Below are 18,697 nucleotides of genomic sequence, written 5' to 3' on the forward strand. Positions count from 1 at the left end.
GGTTATATCCTTCCCCATCCGTTTTGGTTGTTTCCAAGACTTGCCTTCCTAATCCAAATACTTGGGTTGTTCCTTGCAAGTATACTCTAAACCACTTAGTGGCCCCAAGCTTTATGGATAATATGATTGGCCTGTGGCAATCTACCTCAATGAAATTGATGTCTCACCACCCCTTGTCTAGATGTCCCCTGGATGTCTACCAGGTTGCTCCAATCCTTCGAAGACCTTCCAACCGAGCTATATACCGTCTGTACATACCACTGAAGTCCCAACAGAGAGACTTCAGATATGCAATATTAACTCTGGATTATTAATCATGATTGCCCCTTTACTAATTCACAAGTTGCATCAATACCCTCAGGTAATCATCATTCGATTTCTGATATTAAGCTTCAGTCACCTAAGAAGTCCAAGCACAAACTTTATTCTAATATCAGCTATACAGATTGCTTAAAACTTTTGATGGGACCCGCACCTCATTTGCTAAGTAATTATGTTAATGTTGGTCCGTTTGCAAAGTTAATATTTCGTTACATAATTATTTAGTAACGAAAATAGCACGTAAATTGTACGGGCACCAATGGCTTAATTTTATTATTTTATTAGAATAATGGTGGAATGATCACTGGTGCATGCAATGCGGAGGCCATGTGCTGGGTGGAGCTATTAGCTAGGTGGGTCCCACGGGACAAGCTCCTCCGTTCGAATCCACTAATCACTATAAAGCCAAAGGTCCCATGGGTGACCGATCGATAGGATCGCAATGACGCCGAGCGCGGGAACAACGAAAGAGGAGGAGGTGGCCGCGGTGGCGGCGGACATCGAGCCCCTGATCTCTGGGCTGCCGGACGAGGTGGCGGAGGAGTGCCTCCTCCACCTGCCGTTCCCCTACCAGGCCCTCGCCCGATCGGTGTCCTCCGCCTGGAATCGGGCACTCTCGAGCCCCGCGTTTCTCCGGGCAAAGGCGGAACTCTCCGCCGCCCGCTCCCTCCCCTATCTCTTCGTCTTCGCCTTCCACCCGACCTCCCTCCGCCTCCACTGGCAAGCCCTGGACCCCCGCACCCGCCGCTGGTTCGTCCTCCCCCCCATGCCCCTCCCTACCGGCGACGCCGCCCCTTTCTGCCCTCTGGCCTTCGCCTGCGCCGCCCTACCCCACCGAGGCGAGATCTACGTCCTCGGGGGGATGCGGTCGGACACCGAGACCCCGCTCCGAACCCTTGTTACCTACCGCGCAGCCACGAATTCGTGGTCCGCCGCGGCGCCGATGCCAACCCCGCGGTCCTTCTTCGCGGCGGGGGCGATCGGTGGCCGGATCTTCGCGGCCGGGGGCGGCGACGGGGGGATCTCGGCGGTGGATTGCTACGACCCGGCAGCGGACAGGTGGTTGCCGGCGGCGGGGATGCGCTACGGGATGGTGCGGTACGACGCGGCGGTGGTGGGGCGGCGGATGTACGTGACGGAAGGGTGGCGGTGGCCCTTCTACGCGTCGCCGAGGGCGGGGGTCTACGACGTGGATCGGGACGCGTGGGAGGAGATGAGCGAAGGGATGCGGGACGGGTGGACGGGGGCCAGCGCCGTCGTCGGGGACCGCCTCCTCATCGTCACCGACTACGGGGACGGCCGGGTGAAGGCGTACGACGCCGGGAGCGACGCGTGGCGTGGGGTGGAGGGCGGCGGGGTGCCACCGGCGCTGAAGCGGCCGTACGCCGTGGGCGGGGCGGATGGGGAAATCTACGTGGTGGGGAGGGGGCTGGAGGTTGGGGTTGGGACGGTGATGGCGGAGGCGGCGGAAGCGAAGGAGGGGGAGAAAGAGAGGCTGAAGGTGGAGTGGGAGGTGGTGAAGGGGCCGCCGGCGTTCGCTGATCTGGTGCCTTGTTACTCCCAGGTGCTGTACGCTTAGAGCTCTCTGGGGTTGGAACGGGTTTCGGGGTTTCATGGGCCGGAATTTGTAAGACGGAAAGTTTGTTTGCGTTTTTCTTTTTCCTTTTTTTATACCCTTTTCCCACTCTGATTTCAAATATAATAATAGAGCAGTTCTGGTGTACTCTATGTTTTCTGTACGAATATATTTTTTTAATCCCATCCATAGGAGCGGATCGCCTGCCACCGCCGAGACACCCGAGCGGGTTAGGCAACGCAGGGAGAGTACGGGCTCCATCCCACTCCCAAAATAAGCACGGAAACCAACAACGTCAGCTTTGGACTCGCCGCCTCCGGCTACGGCGGCACGTTTAAACCCCGCCGCCGCGCTACCCCCAACCGCGACGGGCACCACCCATCGCACTTTCTCCGGCCGTGACACTATTACTCGACTGCAGTGCCGCCGCCGCCCACTTGTCCCCCGTGCTACTCCTCCATCGCAGATCCACCAGCTGTCCAACGTCATAAACCGGCTGATGTGATCGGTAACTAGAAACCATCGGCACCACCTTTTGCCCTTCCAAAATAGGCGGCTGAGATTAAAAAGCATTACGAATAAAGAATATTAAAAGGGCACCATACCTGAACCTATAATAATATATGCTTGAGTGGTTTGTTAATTTCTCACATAATGAGTGGATAAAAAGCAAGATGTTTTTGTTGTGGTAGGAATTTTTTTTATTTAAAAAAGAGAATTAAGTAATGCAAGTGTCCGTGGGCATGCAGGTGAGCCCGTCTACTTGATAGCGGGCGGTGGAGTGGTGGTGGGACGTGAAAAGAATGACGCGATTGTGGAAGAAGTTGGAGGAAAATTGAATAGACTTTATTTTCGTTTTTAAATTTGAAGTTTACGGTACAAATAGAAAGAGAGATGTTGGAAAGCTTTGGAGGATGGATCAGTTGTTGCTAATTTCACATCAAGCCTGCTGGCGTATGTCGTTGAATTAGATCTAAATCTCCTCATTTTTTGTCTTCTTCATTTTTAGGGAGATGAAGGTCCGAGGAGAGAATCTGTGTGTCGTATTATATGTTTGTGTGTCCCAAAGCCACCTTTTTTTTTTTTTTCTTTTTTTGGGACATGCCGCAACCAGATGCTGGACACAAGTGGTCAGCATATAGGCAAGCACAAGGAAGTTGAAAAAAAAAAAAAAAAAAAAAAAAAAAATTGCTCGAAGGCGATATGACAAAGAGATATTGCTTCTTCTTTCTTTCCATTTTTAAGCTTCAGCAAATATTTATACATATTCAATTCAAGGGTGCGATGTATCACATCTATTCCAAGTCCTACTTTCAACAAAACAATACAAAAAAAACTAGATAAATTCTCTTACCCTATTTTATCTTGCCAAATGATTGCTTTCCCTTCCCATACAGGGGGTTAGCGGAGGGTTAAAAGGAGGATTCTAAAAAATTTTTAATTAGAGATGGCAATGATTTAGATCGGATTTGAGTTAGGTCAAACAAGATTTGGATAAAAAAAATTTTCAACTTATACCACACCCATTTATAATCAGGTTAGCTAACCAAACCTATATCCAATCTATTTATTTTACATGAAATCATATGCCACCATATTATTTAAAATTTTGCCCATTAATCATATATAACTAAAAATAAAGGAAAACATGATATGCAAAGATGATAAACAATTAATGAAAATATAAATATATCATTATAATCACAAAAAAAAAAGTAGAAATTAGAAATTTATAATATATGATTGTTGTGAACTAATTAAGGTTAAAACTAGTTGAATAATCAATGACATGCACTAAATCCCAAGGACCATCTTTCTCCTCTCTCTCTCTCTCTCTCTATCTCTCTCATAAGCTAAAAACAACCAAGTTAGGTTCTGGAAGGGATGGCTCATGAATGGAGTACATCTTCTGTTTGGATGCTAAAACCAAACTCATCCATTTATGGCTGAGTCAGCATTCGATCAAACCGAATTCAACTTAATTATTGAGAAGCCCATCCGAACCCACGCAAAAAGAAATCAGTCTAATCGGACAGGACGACCCAAATACAAGTAGATAGATATTCAGTTATGGATAATACCACCTCAACTACAAACGATCTAAAATCCATGTTTTACCTCACAAGGATCTAATTTCTACTGATTTGAAAAAGAAACAATTCTTTGAAGGTTAAGCTCTAAAATATCAAACTGAAGTAACCTTGAAAACAATAAGGATATCGTCCGCCCTTTTTTTTTTTGGGAAAAAAAGGGAGGAAATCTCCTTTTCGTAGAAAGACCGGTTTCATGAGTTAATAGAAAATGCAGACTCAATTAGTAACTTAGCAGTTACCGCATGGAAATTTAAGTACGACGGCTTAACTATTCTTTAAAAAGAAAATGTTAATAATAGATGGGGACAGCCCATACGGTAATCACGAAACGACAAAGTCCTTTACTTTGTGATAATACTTTAATATACAATATGTACATAAACTACAGCTTTTTATTAATAAAATATGGGGAAAGCATTTATTTCCTCCATTTTCAGTAAAAAAAAATCACGAAACGACAATGAAAAATAAAAAGAAAAGAAGCGTAGAATGTTGAATCTACATAAACTACAGCTTTTATTTTATTAATAAAATATGGGGAAAGCATTTATTTCCTCCATTTTCAGTCAAAAAAAAATCACGAAACGACAAAGAAAAAGAAGCGTAGAATGTTGAATCGTGTAGGCCGCAAACTCATCCGCCGAATGAGAGAGACATGCACCAGCGAGACCCCACGCCGTGAAAGAGACCCTGAATTTACCCCGGATTCTATCGGTGGGGGGGGGGGAAGCGCAGCTGTCGTAGGCTTACTCATTTCTGACCACCGAAGCTTTGTCGTAGGCTTAGAGTTCCAGTGCTCATGGAGAATGACTTGGCAGGGACCAAAGCGAAAAGACTCGTACCATCAGCGGATATCCACTTATGGCATCTACTAAGATCAACATATATCAGATACAAAACAATTCCTGAAACATCGAAAGGTCAAGCCGATGCGCAGGACTTGAGCAGCAACGCTTTTGAAAACTACTACAAATTTTGAATTCAAACAAGTAGATCCAATCAGGCCACCATCCATCTTGTTCATCTTTTCCACCCCTTCATGGTGCCACAACGCCAGCTTGTTTCAAGGGCACCTATGATCACGGGACGCAATGCCCAGTGGATGTAGAATCAGCCCCATCTCATTCACACGTAAGCATTTCCTCCACCACACATCCTTGATGTCGACCACACATACCGGCTGTAGGCACGGGGCCTTTGCCTTCTTCAGCAGCTTCATGAACGGTGGGCACAAAGGCGGGGACCAGACGCTAACCGAAAGGGACTGCCATGGAAATTAATTGCATAATTTGATTTTGGGAAGTAGAAAAAGCGAGCAAACGCATTCTTTATCCAATTTGACAATCAATTTAGGGGCGAATGCAAGCACAACTTTCCACTTTGCACGCTTCAAACGACTATAGCTAATGGTGCTTTTGACAACTTTTATCATGTCACAATTTCGAAAGATCCATGTATGCAAACACGGAGTTTTGGATACACATTCCATATCCCATCAGTATCGTCCAACATAAATAAAAAGCAACTCAAAATATAACGGTAACTTTCCAGCTCAAATGGTAGTGGCACAACAGTTCAAGCGCATATGAGTTCATCCAACACCATCCTCAGAACTAGCCTCTCCAAGTTTCCAAGTCCGAGCAGTGATTACCTGAACCAAGAAACAATTGAAGTAAGGGGAAAAAGAAGTGTGGCATCCTCAGAAAGAAAATACAGAGAACGGAGGCGGGGGCGGTGGGGTGTGCGGCGGGTGGCGGTGGTTGGAAGCAGCAAGTAGCAATGATTAAATCAGTTGAGTACATGGTTAGAAAGCCCTTGATAATTTGATAATGATAGGACAAGTAAATCTTCAGACTCCGTGAGACTTCTTTGACAATGATTAAGAATATGGCTGGTTTGCAATGAAACAACAAAAAAATGCCTCTGTTAATGCCATGACACTGTAGCCCTGTGGTCAAGGCCCCAGGAGGTGATTGTTGCCCTGGAGGTGATTGTTATAAAGATACACTTGCAGATAACAAAATTCTAACATACATATGTGCAAGATTCATCACAGACACCCATTCTTTCCTAGGCAGGGTCGTGTACTCTCATAACAAGCTCTATTGCCCTCTACACCATACCAATCTGAATACTTTAGGTCATCCAATTATCTCCAGTTCTCAAGCCACTGCTATTTTAACAAGCCCTTCCTTGCTGAGAAGCCATAGCTACTGACTTTCTTAGCATCCATATAATTGAATTCTATCAAGATTTCCTTCTTTCTAACCACATTGTTAGGGAAACATATTAACAAATAAACAAGGCGCTAACCCATCACCTGATGTGATTAATACAGTCAAGAGGGGGGAAAAAAAAAACAAGCCTTTGCTTCAAGAGGGGAAAGATCCTAATTAACGAGACTTAACCCAACCATTACTAATTTATTAGTACTTAGACCAGCAAAAAATGCTGATATACGACCTTTTGGATTTTTGCATTGTAAAAAAATGCATCTTTTTTCATACAACTGGAGCTAAAGTGGTTTTTGTAACCCATGTGTCAATAACATGGTCAAAAGTGTGCAAACATGCAATGCGAGACAAAAATTCATAATGCCTTCGCAGGCAAAGAACATTTTTTTTTTTTTTTAACAGAAAAAAAGGGGAAGTTTGACCTGTGAATACCGTGGACAAGGTCGTTCTCACATGTAGAGTCCCTCGGGCACCCCTTCCTTCTTCTTAAACATGACCTTCTCCTTGGCCTTCTTGAAATCAGCATGAGTTACCTGAAACAAGAAGAAATAAAAATACCAGGCAATTGTTATATTCATCAAAACCATCTGGTCATCCAAGTACATCCAAGAAATGAAGGGCAGTAGGCTATCAACAAGATTTCAATAACACAAAAATCCCAATATAACAATCACCTCCAGAACAATTGTGTATCTTTATAATGGAAACAATAGCCATTATTTGACCAATCAACCACTTGACTACTCCCTTTTTTGCCTGTTGTCAACATTTGGTGGCTTAAAATGATGGACATTATAATGGCCATTTTAAGCCAGAATAGTGCAAGATATTATTTGCTCAAGCTACTTTTTTTTATAGAACATTTTGAACCACTCTGTTTAGAGAATAAAATTTATTACTTTAATCTCATATAGAAATTTGATTTTTTTTTTTTAAATGTATTATAGAGGGTGGGCCTTCGGGCCATGGTAAGGTTGTTCCATCTTGATTAGTGTGTCATGGGTTTGAAACATAGAAACGATCTCTCCGCCTGTAAAGAAAAAGTTATGTATATTTGACCCTCCCTAGACCTTGCAGGATGCCCTTATTAAAAAAAAAAAATGTATTGTCTTATCTAATGAATGATCAAAAAGCTATATAGGCATCGTTGTTCTCTTTTAAGCGACAATAATTATTAAAAGATAAGGAGTAAATAATTTAAACACCACGATTTTCTATATAGCAAAAAAGCAATGGCCCTAAACCAAAAAAGCAACCATTAAGATGTTTTTTAGCCATTATTTGCACCTTGACTCTTAATGAAATCAAGGTTAGAATCAGTCAGACCAATGACCAATGACCAATGAAAAACACAGATATTCTAGGTCCACTCCAATTCAAATGATTCCAAATTGTTCTGATTGGTCATGCTACGCAAAACATAATTTCATGGAAAGGCACATCTCTGAAAACATTTCTGGTTCCAATACCCTAACTTAATTGTGATAATGAGAACAGAGAGGAGAATTCTTTAATTTCTTAGAGCACCATGTGGAGTTCTATTGAATAAAGTATGTTTTGGTATAAATCTGGTTCCATTAGCCTAATTTGTTTGTGGACAATAAAAGAGAAAAGTATTCAGCAAAGTTGCTAAGAGTACTCAAGTTATATCCGTCAAGTTGTTTGATCTCTATCGTAATCAGAAAGTTGGGAAGAAATATTTTAACCATTTTGAGTTGCACTTTTCTTTTGTACCGTCACAGTGGGGTTTTAATGACACCATCAAAATAGCATTAAAACCAAAAGCCACAATGACCAATTTAGAGTCTTCTAAGGTTGAAATGTCCCTTGAAATTTTAGAAGTTCATCAAAAACAGGAATACGACTCACCTGTATTTTACATTTGAAGGTGAATACCAGAAGTTAAATATGATAGACAAAAAGCTATTTCTTGAATACTCCATTGTACCCAGTGCTCCTCTTTATTCCATTAAACAGCATGATTTTTGACTACCTCAAAACAATCAGGTTAACCACCAAAGTTTGACAACCTGATAACCAATACGAAAGGATCCCTGAAACACCCACCCTTAAAATAACTATTGACTTCATAACAAGCACCTCGACTACCAAATTTTGACAATCCTTGCACCTGATGGGAAACGTGGAAGACATCCCTAAAACACCCACCCTCATATTCCTTGACCTTATCTGGTAATCAATCCCATCTTCTGATCCAGTTTAGTGCAAAGAATTTTTGCATTTTTCCGTTATAATGCATTGCACCAATTCATGCAGAATTAAGAGAAAGGCAATGGCCTACAGTATGTGCCAATTAATCAAGTGTGAAAAATTGGACGCTAGCTACCAAACATTGATGACCCCTTGAGCCTGGTGAGAAACATAAAAGTCATCATGATGGACCCATCATCATATTGAACTCAAATAAAGAATGCGATCTCATAATCGAGGATTCAATTCCCTAAAAGCAAATAACAGTTCTTCAGTCTCCTTGCTAAAAGCATCACTAATTCATGCACAATACTGATTAAAACTGGGCAGTAACTACCAAATAATGATGACCCAATGAAGAATCAGTAATTCATGCAATAAAAACATAACTAATTCATACATGATATCAATGAAATTTAAAAATTTCCTGAACTGCCAACAGATAAGCCAATGAAGAGCTGGACTCTTAAACACAGACTTTTGATGACACGTGAAACTGATGGAAATTTTAACAAAAATTCATCAACCATTCACTCTCTTATCCACTGAATACTGTCAATAAAATAAAATAAAATAAAATCTGATGCTCCAGGATTTAGTTCACCATGACACAATAATGCAATCAATTCATCACTAAAATTTTCATCCCCAGATGTATCACCAATTGATGCCTAATTTTGATGAAAATTGAATGGCTACATTGCCTAAAAATTAAACAAATCCAAAACACTGGACAAGGAGGACATGGCTTTGTTGTGGTCATATTGGCTCTCCTAATGCACACAGGCTAGGTCCCCCATCACTACAAACAACTTCAATAATCTCTCCCTCCATCACAATGAATAATTTCATCAATCCATTCAAACATACATGTCTTTCAGGTTCTCAGCTGTTCTCACCATTCTTGGACACTTTTCTCAAAAACATAATGCCCCATAAATGTTCTAAACAGTGTAGGCAATGTTCCTTTATATCTATACCAAACTGTGATTTGTACAAGTTGAATTCGTGATGATTCCTCCAATTAATAGTATAACAATATAAAGAACCTATCAAAGACAAAGCACTTCCATTTTCCTCAGCCTCCACCTCCACCCTTCCAACCACCCATATTAACACCCGCCACCCCCCCTCTCCCGAACATCATGTCTTGTCTTCTTAGCAATTTGCCGAGCCCCAAAACCTACTTTCAACGAAGGATCAAACTAGAAATCATGGTTCGCTGAACCGCCCAGTTGTGCATGCCGAACCGTATCGATGGCCAACCAGAATGGTTTTGGTGTTCAAAACGAGATACCAATGAAGAGGAGAAGAAAGAGAAGGAAAGAGAGGAAGAGAGGGCCTCTATAAGCCGCCAAGCTCGATGCAAATGCTAGAAACCAGAGGGTGGAGAGAGGGAAGGAGAGGGAGAGGAGCTGCCAGAGGCTCAACGAGGCTGCCTTGCCGCCACTGAGGCCAGTGAAGGCAAGAGGGTGAAGACTCTAAACAGAGGCTTCAGCCCTTATTTCAATATTCTTTTTTCCGCGATTTATCGGTGTTGCCGACTTCATTGTATCCATTGAGAAGAGGGTTGAGCCCCTCTTCTGGCCTTCATCGGCCTTAGCAGGTGGTGAGGCAGCCTTGTTGGCCCTCCGAAGGCCTCCTCACCCTCTTTCTCCTTCCCTCCCTCCCTCCCTCTACCCTCCTCGTACTTCCACCATGTGCAGCAATCTCGACTGCCCTTCGACAGCCTTCGGAGACCCTCTCTCCCTCTCCCTCGTCCTCTCCTTCCCACCCCCCCTCTCACTCTCTCTCCCATTCTCCTTCCACCCTCTCTATGTCAGTTGGAGCCCATGGTACAAAACAGCATGAATGTATCAAACCATACCATCGATCAACTGGTTTGGGCTCTGATACTAGTACAACAAACCTTACCATAGATGCTTTCTTAGGAAATTCAGCCAACATTGCTCTCACACTGATGCACTGTAGGAGTGCACATCATTGGGATAGCTAATAGATTTAGATTCAGCCTCTATTATGTTGCTTTGTTTCAATGATTTAGGATGCTTGAAGTTATACATGGGTTTCATTGATTAAAGGGATGAGACTAAAAGATCTCATGCCTCATTTGGGGGCTTGTTGAGGCATAGTACTGTAGCAGTATCGTTGACATACTCTTAATGCTACATTACCCATGAACAGTATCCAGGCACTTCTAGGGTAGTTTGGAAATTTTAGTGTTAATGAAGTCTTAAAATTGGTAAACAGATTTTATAGGAGTGAAGATGCTGACCGCCGGGCCTTTCTTTTCCCTTCTCTGTCTTCTCATTCTTTCTGTCAATCTATTATATTCTTCTCCACTGGATGTTAAATCAGATCTTATTCTTCACGTAGCTTTTAACATTCTACAATGCTACATCAAACACTCTCCTCATCCCATCTTATCTTCTGCACATGCCCCAAAATCATCATTGCCTCCTTTGCCATGGACCAATTGAGAGAAGCTAGTAAGAGAGATTCAGCCATTACCACCGTCGTCTCATATTTGAAGAGGCACATCGAAGTGCAGGAGGTGAAACAAGCGAAAGAAACATATGTGAGGCCTATGAGGTCCCCACCATAAAATCACTTGCATTTCACTGATCTCTATTTCCATGGTAACCAGGCTTCTGGGCCTTATCCTTTCAAATCATGCTAGGTTCCGGTTGGACCTTTGGATTTGAATTTAGGCAACCAAGTCTGAAACATTCTCAAAGAATTTGGGGCAGGCCATTACAATTCGATGCCTCGTGCTGAAGATGGGCCTGCACTGCCCTTCAATAACACAAGCCAGGTCATGCTTATAAAGAGTAGCATCAATGATTTCTAACCAATAAAATTTCCTCGCTAAGTTATACAGCATCTTTCAAGACGTAGATTATGATGATGACATCATTATATGTTTGTGCAAGTGTATGTTTGTGTGTTTGTATTTGTGTTTGTGTTTATGTGCATGATTGTATGTACAATTTTATCTGTAAACCTCTTCACGGTAGGGACAACTTGATAATACATAATAATTTGAACAGCTACAGCATGTGAAAAAAAAAAAAAAAAAAAAAAAAAATATATATATATATATATATATAGAGAGAGAGAGAGAGAGAGAGAGAGAGAGAGAATCTACTATTTTCATGTTGACGATATAAATTTTACCTTCATTCTGCGCTCTCTTAAAGCAAGCAAGCCAGCTTCCGTACAGATTGCCTTGATATCAGCTCCAGAAAACTCATCCTTTGTCATAACAAACTCCTCCAGATTGACATCATCCGCCAACGTCATTCTGGATGTATGTATCTACGTAAAGCAAACACAGTTTGAATTCAACAGGTACTTAAAAAGAAGAGGGAATAAAGCAAGCTTGCAGGAGCAACTCATGATAATTAACATTGTGATACAAATGAGGAAGGATCTATGTGGCAGCTATTAAATATGCTTTAACATGATCACTTAGCATAAATCCCTAAATTATCTGACCAAACATGAACTTTACCTGAAAGATGCGTCGCCTTGTTTTGATATCTGGCAGAGGGAATTCAATCTTCCTATCAATCCGGCCAGGCCGAAGCAAGGCCGGATCAAGACTTTCAATACGGTTTGTTGCAAGAATAACCTTGACATCTCCCCTCGAGTCGAAACCATCTAATTGGTTCAGCAATTCTAACATGGTTCTTTGTATTTCACGCTCTCCTCCTGAATGAGCATCATATCTACAGAAAAAAAAAAAAAAAAAACACAGCAATAATGGCTAGCATTGGTTATCACAAGATAATAAACATAATTGTACATGCATCTGTAACAGTAATTTCATTCAATTACCTCTTAGTGCCAACGGCATCAATTTCATCAATGAAGACAATCGAAGGTGAAAGTTCATCTGCCACTCTGAAGAGTTCTCTTACTAGTTTTGGGCCATCACCCAAGTATTTCTGAATCAACTCACTTCCAACAACACGCAAAAAAGTTGCTGATGTTGAATTAGCGACAGCCTGAAAAAATCATGCTCAAAACATAATTTAGAACAGACACACTAAGCATTGCAGAATGCAGAAACATCCAGTTACAAGAGAAGGAAAAAAATGACTTTGACACAACATAAATGTTCATCTGCACAGGCATAGCAAAACATAATTTTGCAAACTCTTCAAAAGATATTATTATAGTTCAAGTACCAGGAAAGTTTTCATCAAATGAATTTTAGTCAAAGCATTTTTGGAGAACAACAGCATTCCTAATAACATTCATTTGCCCCTTTGGAAACATTTAAGTAGCAAAGGCATAGCAATCTTCAAAGAGATCATTTTAGTTCGAGTACCCAAAAAAAAAAAAAAACATTGCATGAACATTATTCAAAGCATTTCAGTCCAGCAGCACTCCTAATAATAAAACATCACGTGGTTTGAGAGAGATAAATGTGTTAAAGCCTCCTAGCTAAAGAATAATGAAAAGAAAATTGCACAGGAAAGCGATTACTGGCCTTGGCAAGCAAAGTTTTTCCTGTTCCTGGCTCCCCATAGAGTATAACTCCCTTGGGAGGCTTAATCCCAATGTCTTCATACAGCTCAGGATGGGTCAGAGGAAGTTCAACTGCTTCTTTGATTTCTTGAATCTGGGCGTCTAAACCACCAATATCAGCATAAGACTCCAAAGGAGCTTTTTCAACTTTCATCACAGAAACCATAGGATCAACTTCATCTTGCAGAAGCCCAACAACAGAGAGGACCTGCAAAAACCTTATAAGAAAATGAATAAAAATTGTAATAAATCAACAAAGAAAGTACATTGCAAAAACTCAGTAGCATTTAAAAAGTTCGAAAAAATAACAATTTCAATAATGTGGAACAGTAGATGGATCGAATGCCACACAAAAAAAAAATGAAAAAAATGACATGCATGCGCTCAACTACTTCTGACATTAGATGCTAATGCTCAAGGAGGCATAGGAACCTGACAATCTTCTAAACATGAACAATGCATCAGAAATCATGAAGATTTGGATGGTTGGGCATGCTACAAAAAGGATGGCACTAATGAGACATTCAAGTTGTACAGATAATTGTAAGCATCCGAATCTCTGAAAGTAGTGATTCTCCAAAATATGCGACCTCCATGATATTTGCCATCCTTTTGTTCCTACAACTCCTTAGCATCTCACAATTAGTGGATAGCTCAACATACTGACCTTGTATAGCACTCCAGTTCTCTAAACAATTTTCAGACTCAATCAAATTTTGGCCTCATGTGCAACCCCCCAGTTAAGCATTTCTGATTGCCTTCAGATTTCTGATACAGTCTTCTTTGAAGGCTAAGGGTATCCAGTGTATGGTGCATCAGTAGATTTGCTACTTGCAGTATTTAAATTTTAAAGAAGTTTCTAAGATGGAAGTTTTAAAAAAGATGGATATGCCCTGCTACCACCCAAAATGATTGATGACTTGCACATCAATCAACAGTAGATTCCTGTACAAATTCCATCTTCATCCAGAATTGAAAAACCTACAGGTCCATGGATAATTTTATATAGGATGGATGTTTCTAAATTTCATACTGTTATATTGTCATTCAGTTGCTGTTTATAATCATGTGGAACTTATTGAACAACGTCTACCATCATTCCCTGCTAGTTTTACAATGATATAAGTTGAATATCTAAAAGCTGCTTCACTAGCAACTATTAGCACTAATATTTCTGCTAACACCAAAGACAACATATATAAGATATTCAAGGCAAGGATTTGGCTCAAGACTTCATACTGTGCACATAAGTAGGACTTTAATAATATTCTATTTTCCAAATCTCATAACAAAAACAATTAGTTTCTAAATGTATATAGTGTGGTTATACAATGCTGAGGCTTTTTTGCAAGGTTACAAAAATTAAATCACATAACATTATTCTGTATGTATGATTCCTTTAAAAGTAATAGACTAATCTTTCTGTGTCTTCATGTCTCCTAAAATTCACAGCGGACAAAATTAGAAGAAACTCCAGCTTATCCAAGAAATATTCTTACAAGGAGGTAAGTGAAGCATTGCAACATGTGAATGTAGGTAAGAGTTCTTTTATGCAAGAAAATTACTTTTGTCTGTGTTAATGGAACACAAGAAATGTTTTTGTTAGCATGTCTCCGACCAAAATTTGCCCATGGTTTGTTCATTCATTTGGTCTTGGCACATTCCGGTACCATACTAGTACAGTGTAGGTACAAGTTGGTTCGTGGTATTGGTGCTCCTTGGTACACCCCTCATATCAAGTACTGGTTTGCTACCAGTACGGTCCAGTATGCCGAGTACTAGGTAGCATGATTCAGTATGGCAGACCTTCTCCCTCGATGACAAAGATAGTTCTCTATGCCCTCTTCGTCTAGATTCTTTCTATGTACAGTGATTTTCTCCCTATGTGATTCATAAGGTATTTTTCTCTACAGGCACCAACCTTTAGAGGCGTAATGTCATGTTTAAAATTGGTCGAAAATTCAAATCAATCCTACATAGAGTTGTGTTCCATGACAAATTTCATGAGAAGAAGTTTGGATGATAATGACAACAATGGCCTATTTACCCAAAAACAGAAAGCAAATTGGCTACCATAACTTGCTCTAAGCCTAGAAAGTCCAACTTCAACATCAAAGCATGTCTTTCCGAATCCAATGATGCAGAATCATAACATTTAACACGACAATAAAGAAGCAAAGATATAAGAGAAATTGAAGACATATCAACCAAATTGTATCCTCTCTGCTTTCCTCGTACTGAACTATCTCCATCTCTTCAGCAAACATAACATCAGATACATCTCAAAAGCACAGTGCACCTTAGATTCCAATAAACCAAGCCAAAAACCTAGACTGCTTGCATATGAGTCAAAGAAAAACCCTAACAAACCAAACCACCATCTTCCTCCCCTAAATCCCAAAAGAGCTATCTAAATCCGAAACCCTAGATCAGCAATTAAACACTTCATCTATCCACAAACAAAATCAATGAAATTGATCGTTAAAAAGGGATCTTCCCCAATCGACAAACCCTACATCGGCAATCAGAGAATAAACATGTCACAATCAAAAAGAAAAAAGAAAAACTCATACCTTGTTGTGCATAAGGATCGCGCATCCGGGCTCGAGCTGGTCCTTGTCGACGAAGGAGAGGATGCTGACGTAGTACTCAGGCCCAACCGAGGAAGAGACAATTGCATGGTTCTCGTCAATAAGCTCCTCGAGGTTGCCGACGCTCATGGGGGATCCGCGGAGGTCGTCGACCTTGGAGCGGTCCTCCTCGTTCTTGTCCTCGTGGGGGCGGAGGCGCTCCTGGTTGGTGACGAACTCCTCCTCCATGAGGAGGTAGTCCTTGATGCGCTCGAGCTTGAGAAGTCGAAGGCGGCACTTGGTAAGCGGGGTGACGGTAGGGAGGCGGGCAGCGGCCTCGGGTCCCTTCTGCTTGCGCTGCTTCCGGCCGACGCGGGATGGTGGCGCGGCCGGCTCGAACTTCTTGTCCTTCTTGTCGCCGTCGTGCTTCCGGTCGCCGGGGAGGCCTTGCTTGTTCATCCCACCGGGCGTGCCCTGCCCCATGGCTGCCGCTTAGGGTTTTCTGGGATTTCTTCTTGAGGTCGGGTGGAGAAGAGGCAAATGAGATTTCTCGCTCCGCCTGCTTGCTTTGGGGGAAAATAGAAAGGTAAGGAAGCAAGATAAGAGGTTTTATATAGAGGAAGAGACGGAGAAATAGATTACGAACAGCGGCTTAAAAACGGGTCAGATTTACGGGTCAGATTCGGATCGGATTAGAAAAGCCCAAACCCGGATAAGAATACACCATAATGGATCTTAATCAAACATCAAAAGTGCAAGTGGATCGGAGAAAATTCAAAATCCAAACTGATCCAAATTAAAATAAAAGACTGAATCCAATTTTTAGATTTTGATTTTAAATTTAAAATTAATTTTTAAAAATTTTAGATTTTGAATTTGAATTTTGTAATACAAAATTTAAATTCAATCTAAAATCTAAATTATAGGTCCAAACCAAATCCAATTCACTCTTCTAATTTGGATTTTTACATTTTGCATACATACATACGTATGTGTATTTGTGCATTTCAAATTTAATTTTTTTAAAATATTATGAAATTTATTATATTTTGATAATATAGTTTTTTTTAAATCTAAAATTTATGTTTTTAACATGATGCCATTATGACTTGTTGAGACCCTTAGTATTGAAATGTAAATTTTTTATTTCTTATTTATTACGATTATAATACTAGTTATTAGATATAAGGTAATATTGTAGAGTTCGTATAAATAGTATATGTTTCGAGTTCATATAATTTATTTTTGAATTATAATCCAAATTATAGTCTAATGTATGTAAAAATTTAAAAATTCAGTCTAATTCAATCCGAATTTTTCGGATTGAATTGAATTGGACTAATAGAACATTTGGTTCAGTTTTGGAGTCAAGTTTTCAAGCCCAAAATATTTCGGATTGCAGTTAGATTTAGATATAATCCAATCCAATCTATTTATATTCATATCGGACACAATAGTTCTATAGTATTTTTCATCAGAAAATAGCAGTTTTTAAGTTTTGCCTAAACCGATCTCAATGTTTAATTAGTTGAGATCTTTTCGACGTCTTGTCTTCGAATCACTGTCGTTCATAATTGGTAAAATAGCTAGAATTGGATGGATGTCCTCCATGCACCATATGAATTTACAAAATCACTTAAATCCAACTCCAATCCATTTATGTTCCTACCAGACACAACGGACTTGATAGTTCTATAGTATTTTTCACCTGAAAATAGTAGTTTTTAAGTTTTGTCTAAACCGATCCCAATGCTAGATGTCTGATTAGTCGAGATCTTTTCGATGTCTTGTCTTCGAATCACTGCCGTTTATGATTGGCAAAATTGCTGGAATTGGATGGATGTCCTCCATGCACCAGATGAGTCTACAAAATCATGGACGGTCATGATCAAGATCTGCCCTGGGTGCCCGGCACATTGGTAAGATTGATGATGCAAACCATGCAACCCCAATGCTTACAGAGAGACCTATACGCACAAGCTGTATGCCTACCGAGAGACCTTTTCATGGTTATCACTTGGATAAAGGTCTCCCTCTCAAAATCCTTCACAGCCTTGTTCTCGCACATGCCATGAAGGCAACCAAGCAGCTGATCTTGCAGCTAACCTTGCCAGGGAGCTGGATAAAGCTCAATTTTTGTTTGATACTTTTCCTCCGCTGGTGTTTCTGTCATCTCTAGCTGATGCTTCCGTGGGAACGTGAACTGGGAAGTTTACACGCACACGTAGAAGTAAAAAGAAAAAGAAAGAAAGAAAAAGAACAGAAAAAAAAAAAAATTTACAAAAATATATTAAAAATGCCAAATCTGTGGTGTTTCTGTCATCTCTAGGTGATGCTTCCGTGGGAACGTGAACTGGGAAGTTTACACACACACGTAGAAGTAAAAAGAAAAAGAAAGAAAGAAAAAAAAAAATCTTACAAAAATATATTAAAAATGCCAAATCTTACGAAAGCGTACGTGTGTATTCCCAAATCGTGGGCTACCTGCATTACAACAATATACTTGCCGGCTATTTAGATGGTGCTCAAGTAGCCTTGTTTTATTAGATGTACATCCACTTTATCTCCATCGGAATGGTCGTGAATGAGATTATTAGACCCAAATAGCTATCACATATAAAACTGTAAATATATATAACTTCCTATCATATTCATATATATATATATATATATATATATATATATATATATATATATGATTTCTTATGTCTTTCTGTAAACATATATATATATATATTCATAAAAAATTATATATATTTATAAAAAAATATATATATGTTCACAAAAAATCATATATATTCATAGAAAGTCATAAAAAATTTTTTATAAAAAAATATCATAATTTTGGATAGAAATATTTTTATCATATAAATTTTTTAAAAAAAAATACCAATCCGTAGACATTAAATGTGTGTCGAAAAATGATGGCTACACAATCCAATCAGAAAAAAATGATGTACTCCACGTCAGATTTTTTAGACCGCAGATAGTGCATAAAGAATTACTCAAATGAGAAAAAGGAGCACAACCTTTTCTTTTCTTCATGGGCTTCTTCTCCTACACATGTTCTAAGGCCTCGGCCTAATAGAAGAACATTACCGTTGAGTCAAATGAATCACAAACAATAGCTTCTCCCGTTAATCCTTGATATGCATG

The 18,697-nt window shown here is 40.2% G+C and overlaps 2 protein-coding genes across 3 annotated transcripts; one reads left to right on the top strand and one right to left on the bottom strand.

Moving 5' to 3' along the window:
* The first annotated feature begins 674 nt into the window (after positions 1-674).
* Positions 675-2,044, top strand: LOC105050365 (F-box protein AFR-like). Its single transcript, XM_010930342.4, has one exon. The coding sequence runs from the start codon at positions 764-766 to the stop codon at positions 1,898-1,900; it is 1,137 nt and encodes a 378-aa protein (XP_010928644.1). The 5' UTR covers positions 675-763; the 3' UTR covers positions 1,901-2,044.
* A 3,344-nt stretch (positions 2,045-5,388) lies between these two features.
* On the bottom strand, positions 5,389-16,132 carry LOC105050364 (26S proteasome regulatory subunit 4 homolog A). 2 transcript variants are annotated; one of them, XM_010930340.3, is made up of 7 exons: positions 15,545-16,132; positions 12,934-13,179; positions 12,276-12,445; positions 11,950-12,166; positions 11,613-11,753; positions 6,657-6,757; positions 5,389-5,641 (listed from the first exon to the last, which is right to left on the bottom strand). In XM_010930340.3, the coding sequence occupies exons 1-6, from the start codon at positions 16,022-16,024 to the stop codon at positions 6,674-6,676; spliced, it is 1,338 nt and encodes a 445-aa protein (XP_010928642.1). In that variant the 5' UTR covers positions 16,025-16,132; the 3' UTR covers positions 5,389-5,641; positions 6,657-6,673. The 2 variants fall into 2 exon arrangements, with proteins under 2 accessions (XP_010928642.1, XP_010928641.1); XM_010930339.4 differs by having other exon boundaries at positions 6,647-6,757; positions 15,545-16,131.
* Between the last annotated feature and the right edge of the window lie 2,565 nt (positions 16,133-18,697).

The sequence above is a fragment of the Elaeis guineensis genome, chromosome 8, assembly GCF_000442705.2.
Source record: "Elaeis guineensis isolate ETL-2024a chromosome 8, EG11, whole genome shotgun sequence".
Classification (NCBI taxonomy): Eukaryota; Viridiplantae; Streptophyta; class Magnoliopsida; order Arecales; family Arecaceae; genus Elaeis; species Elaeis guineensis.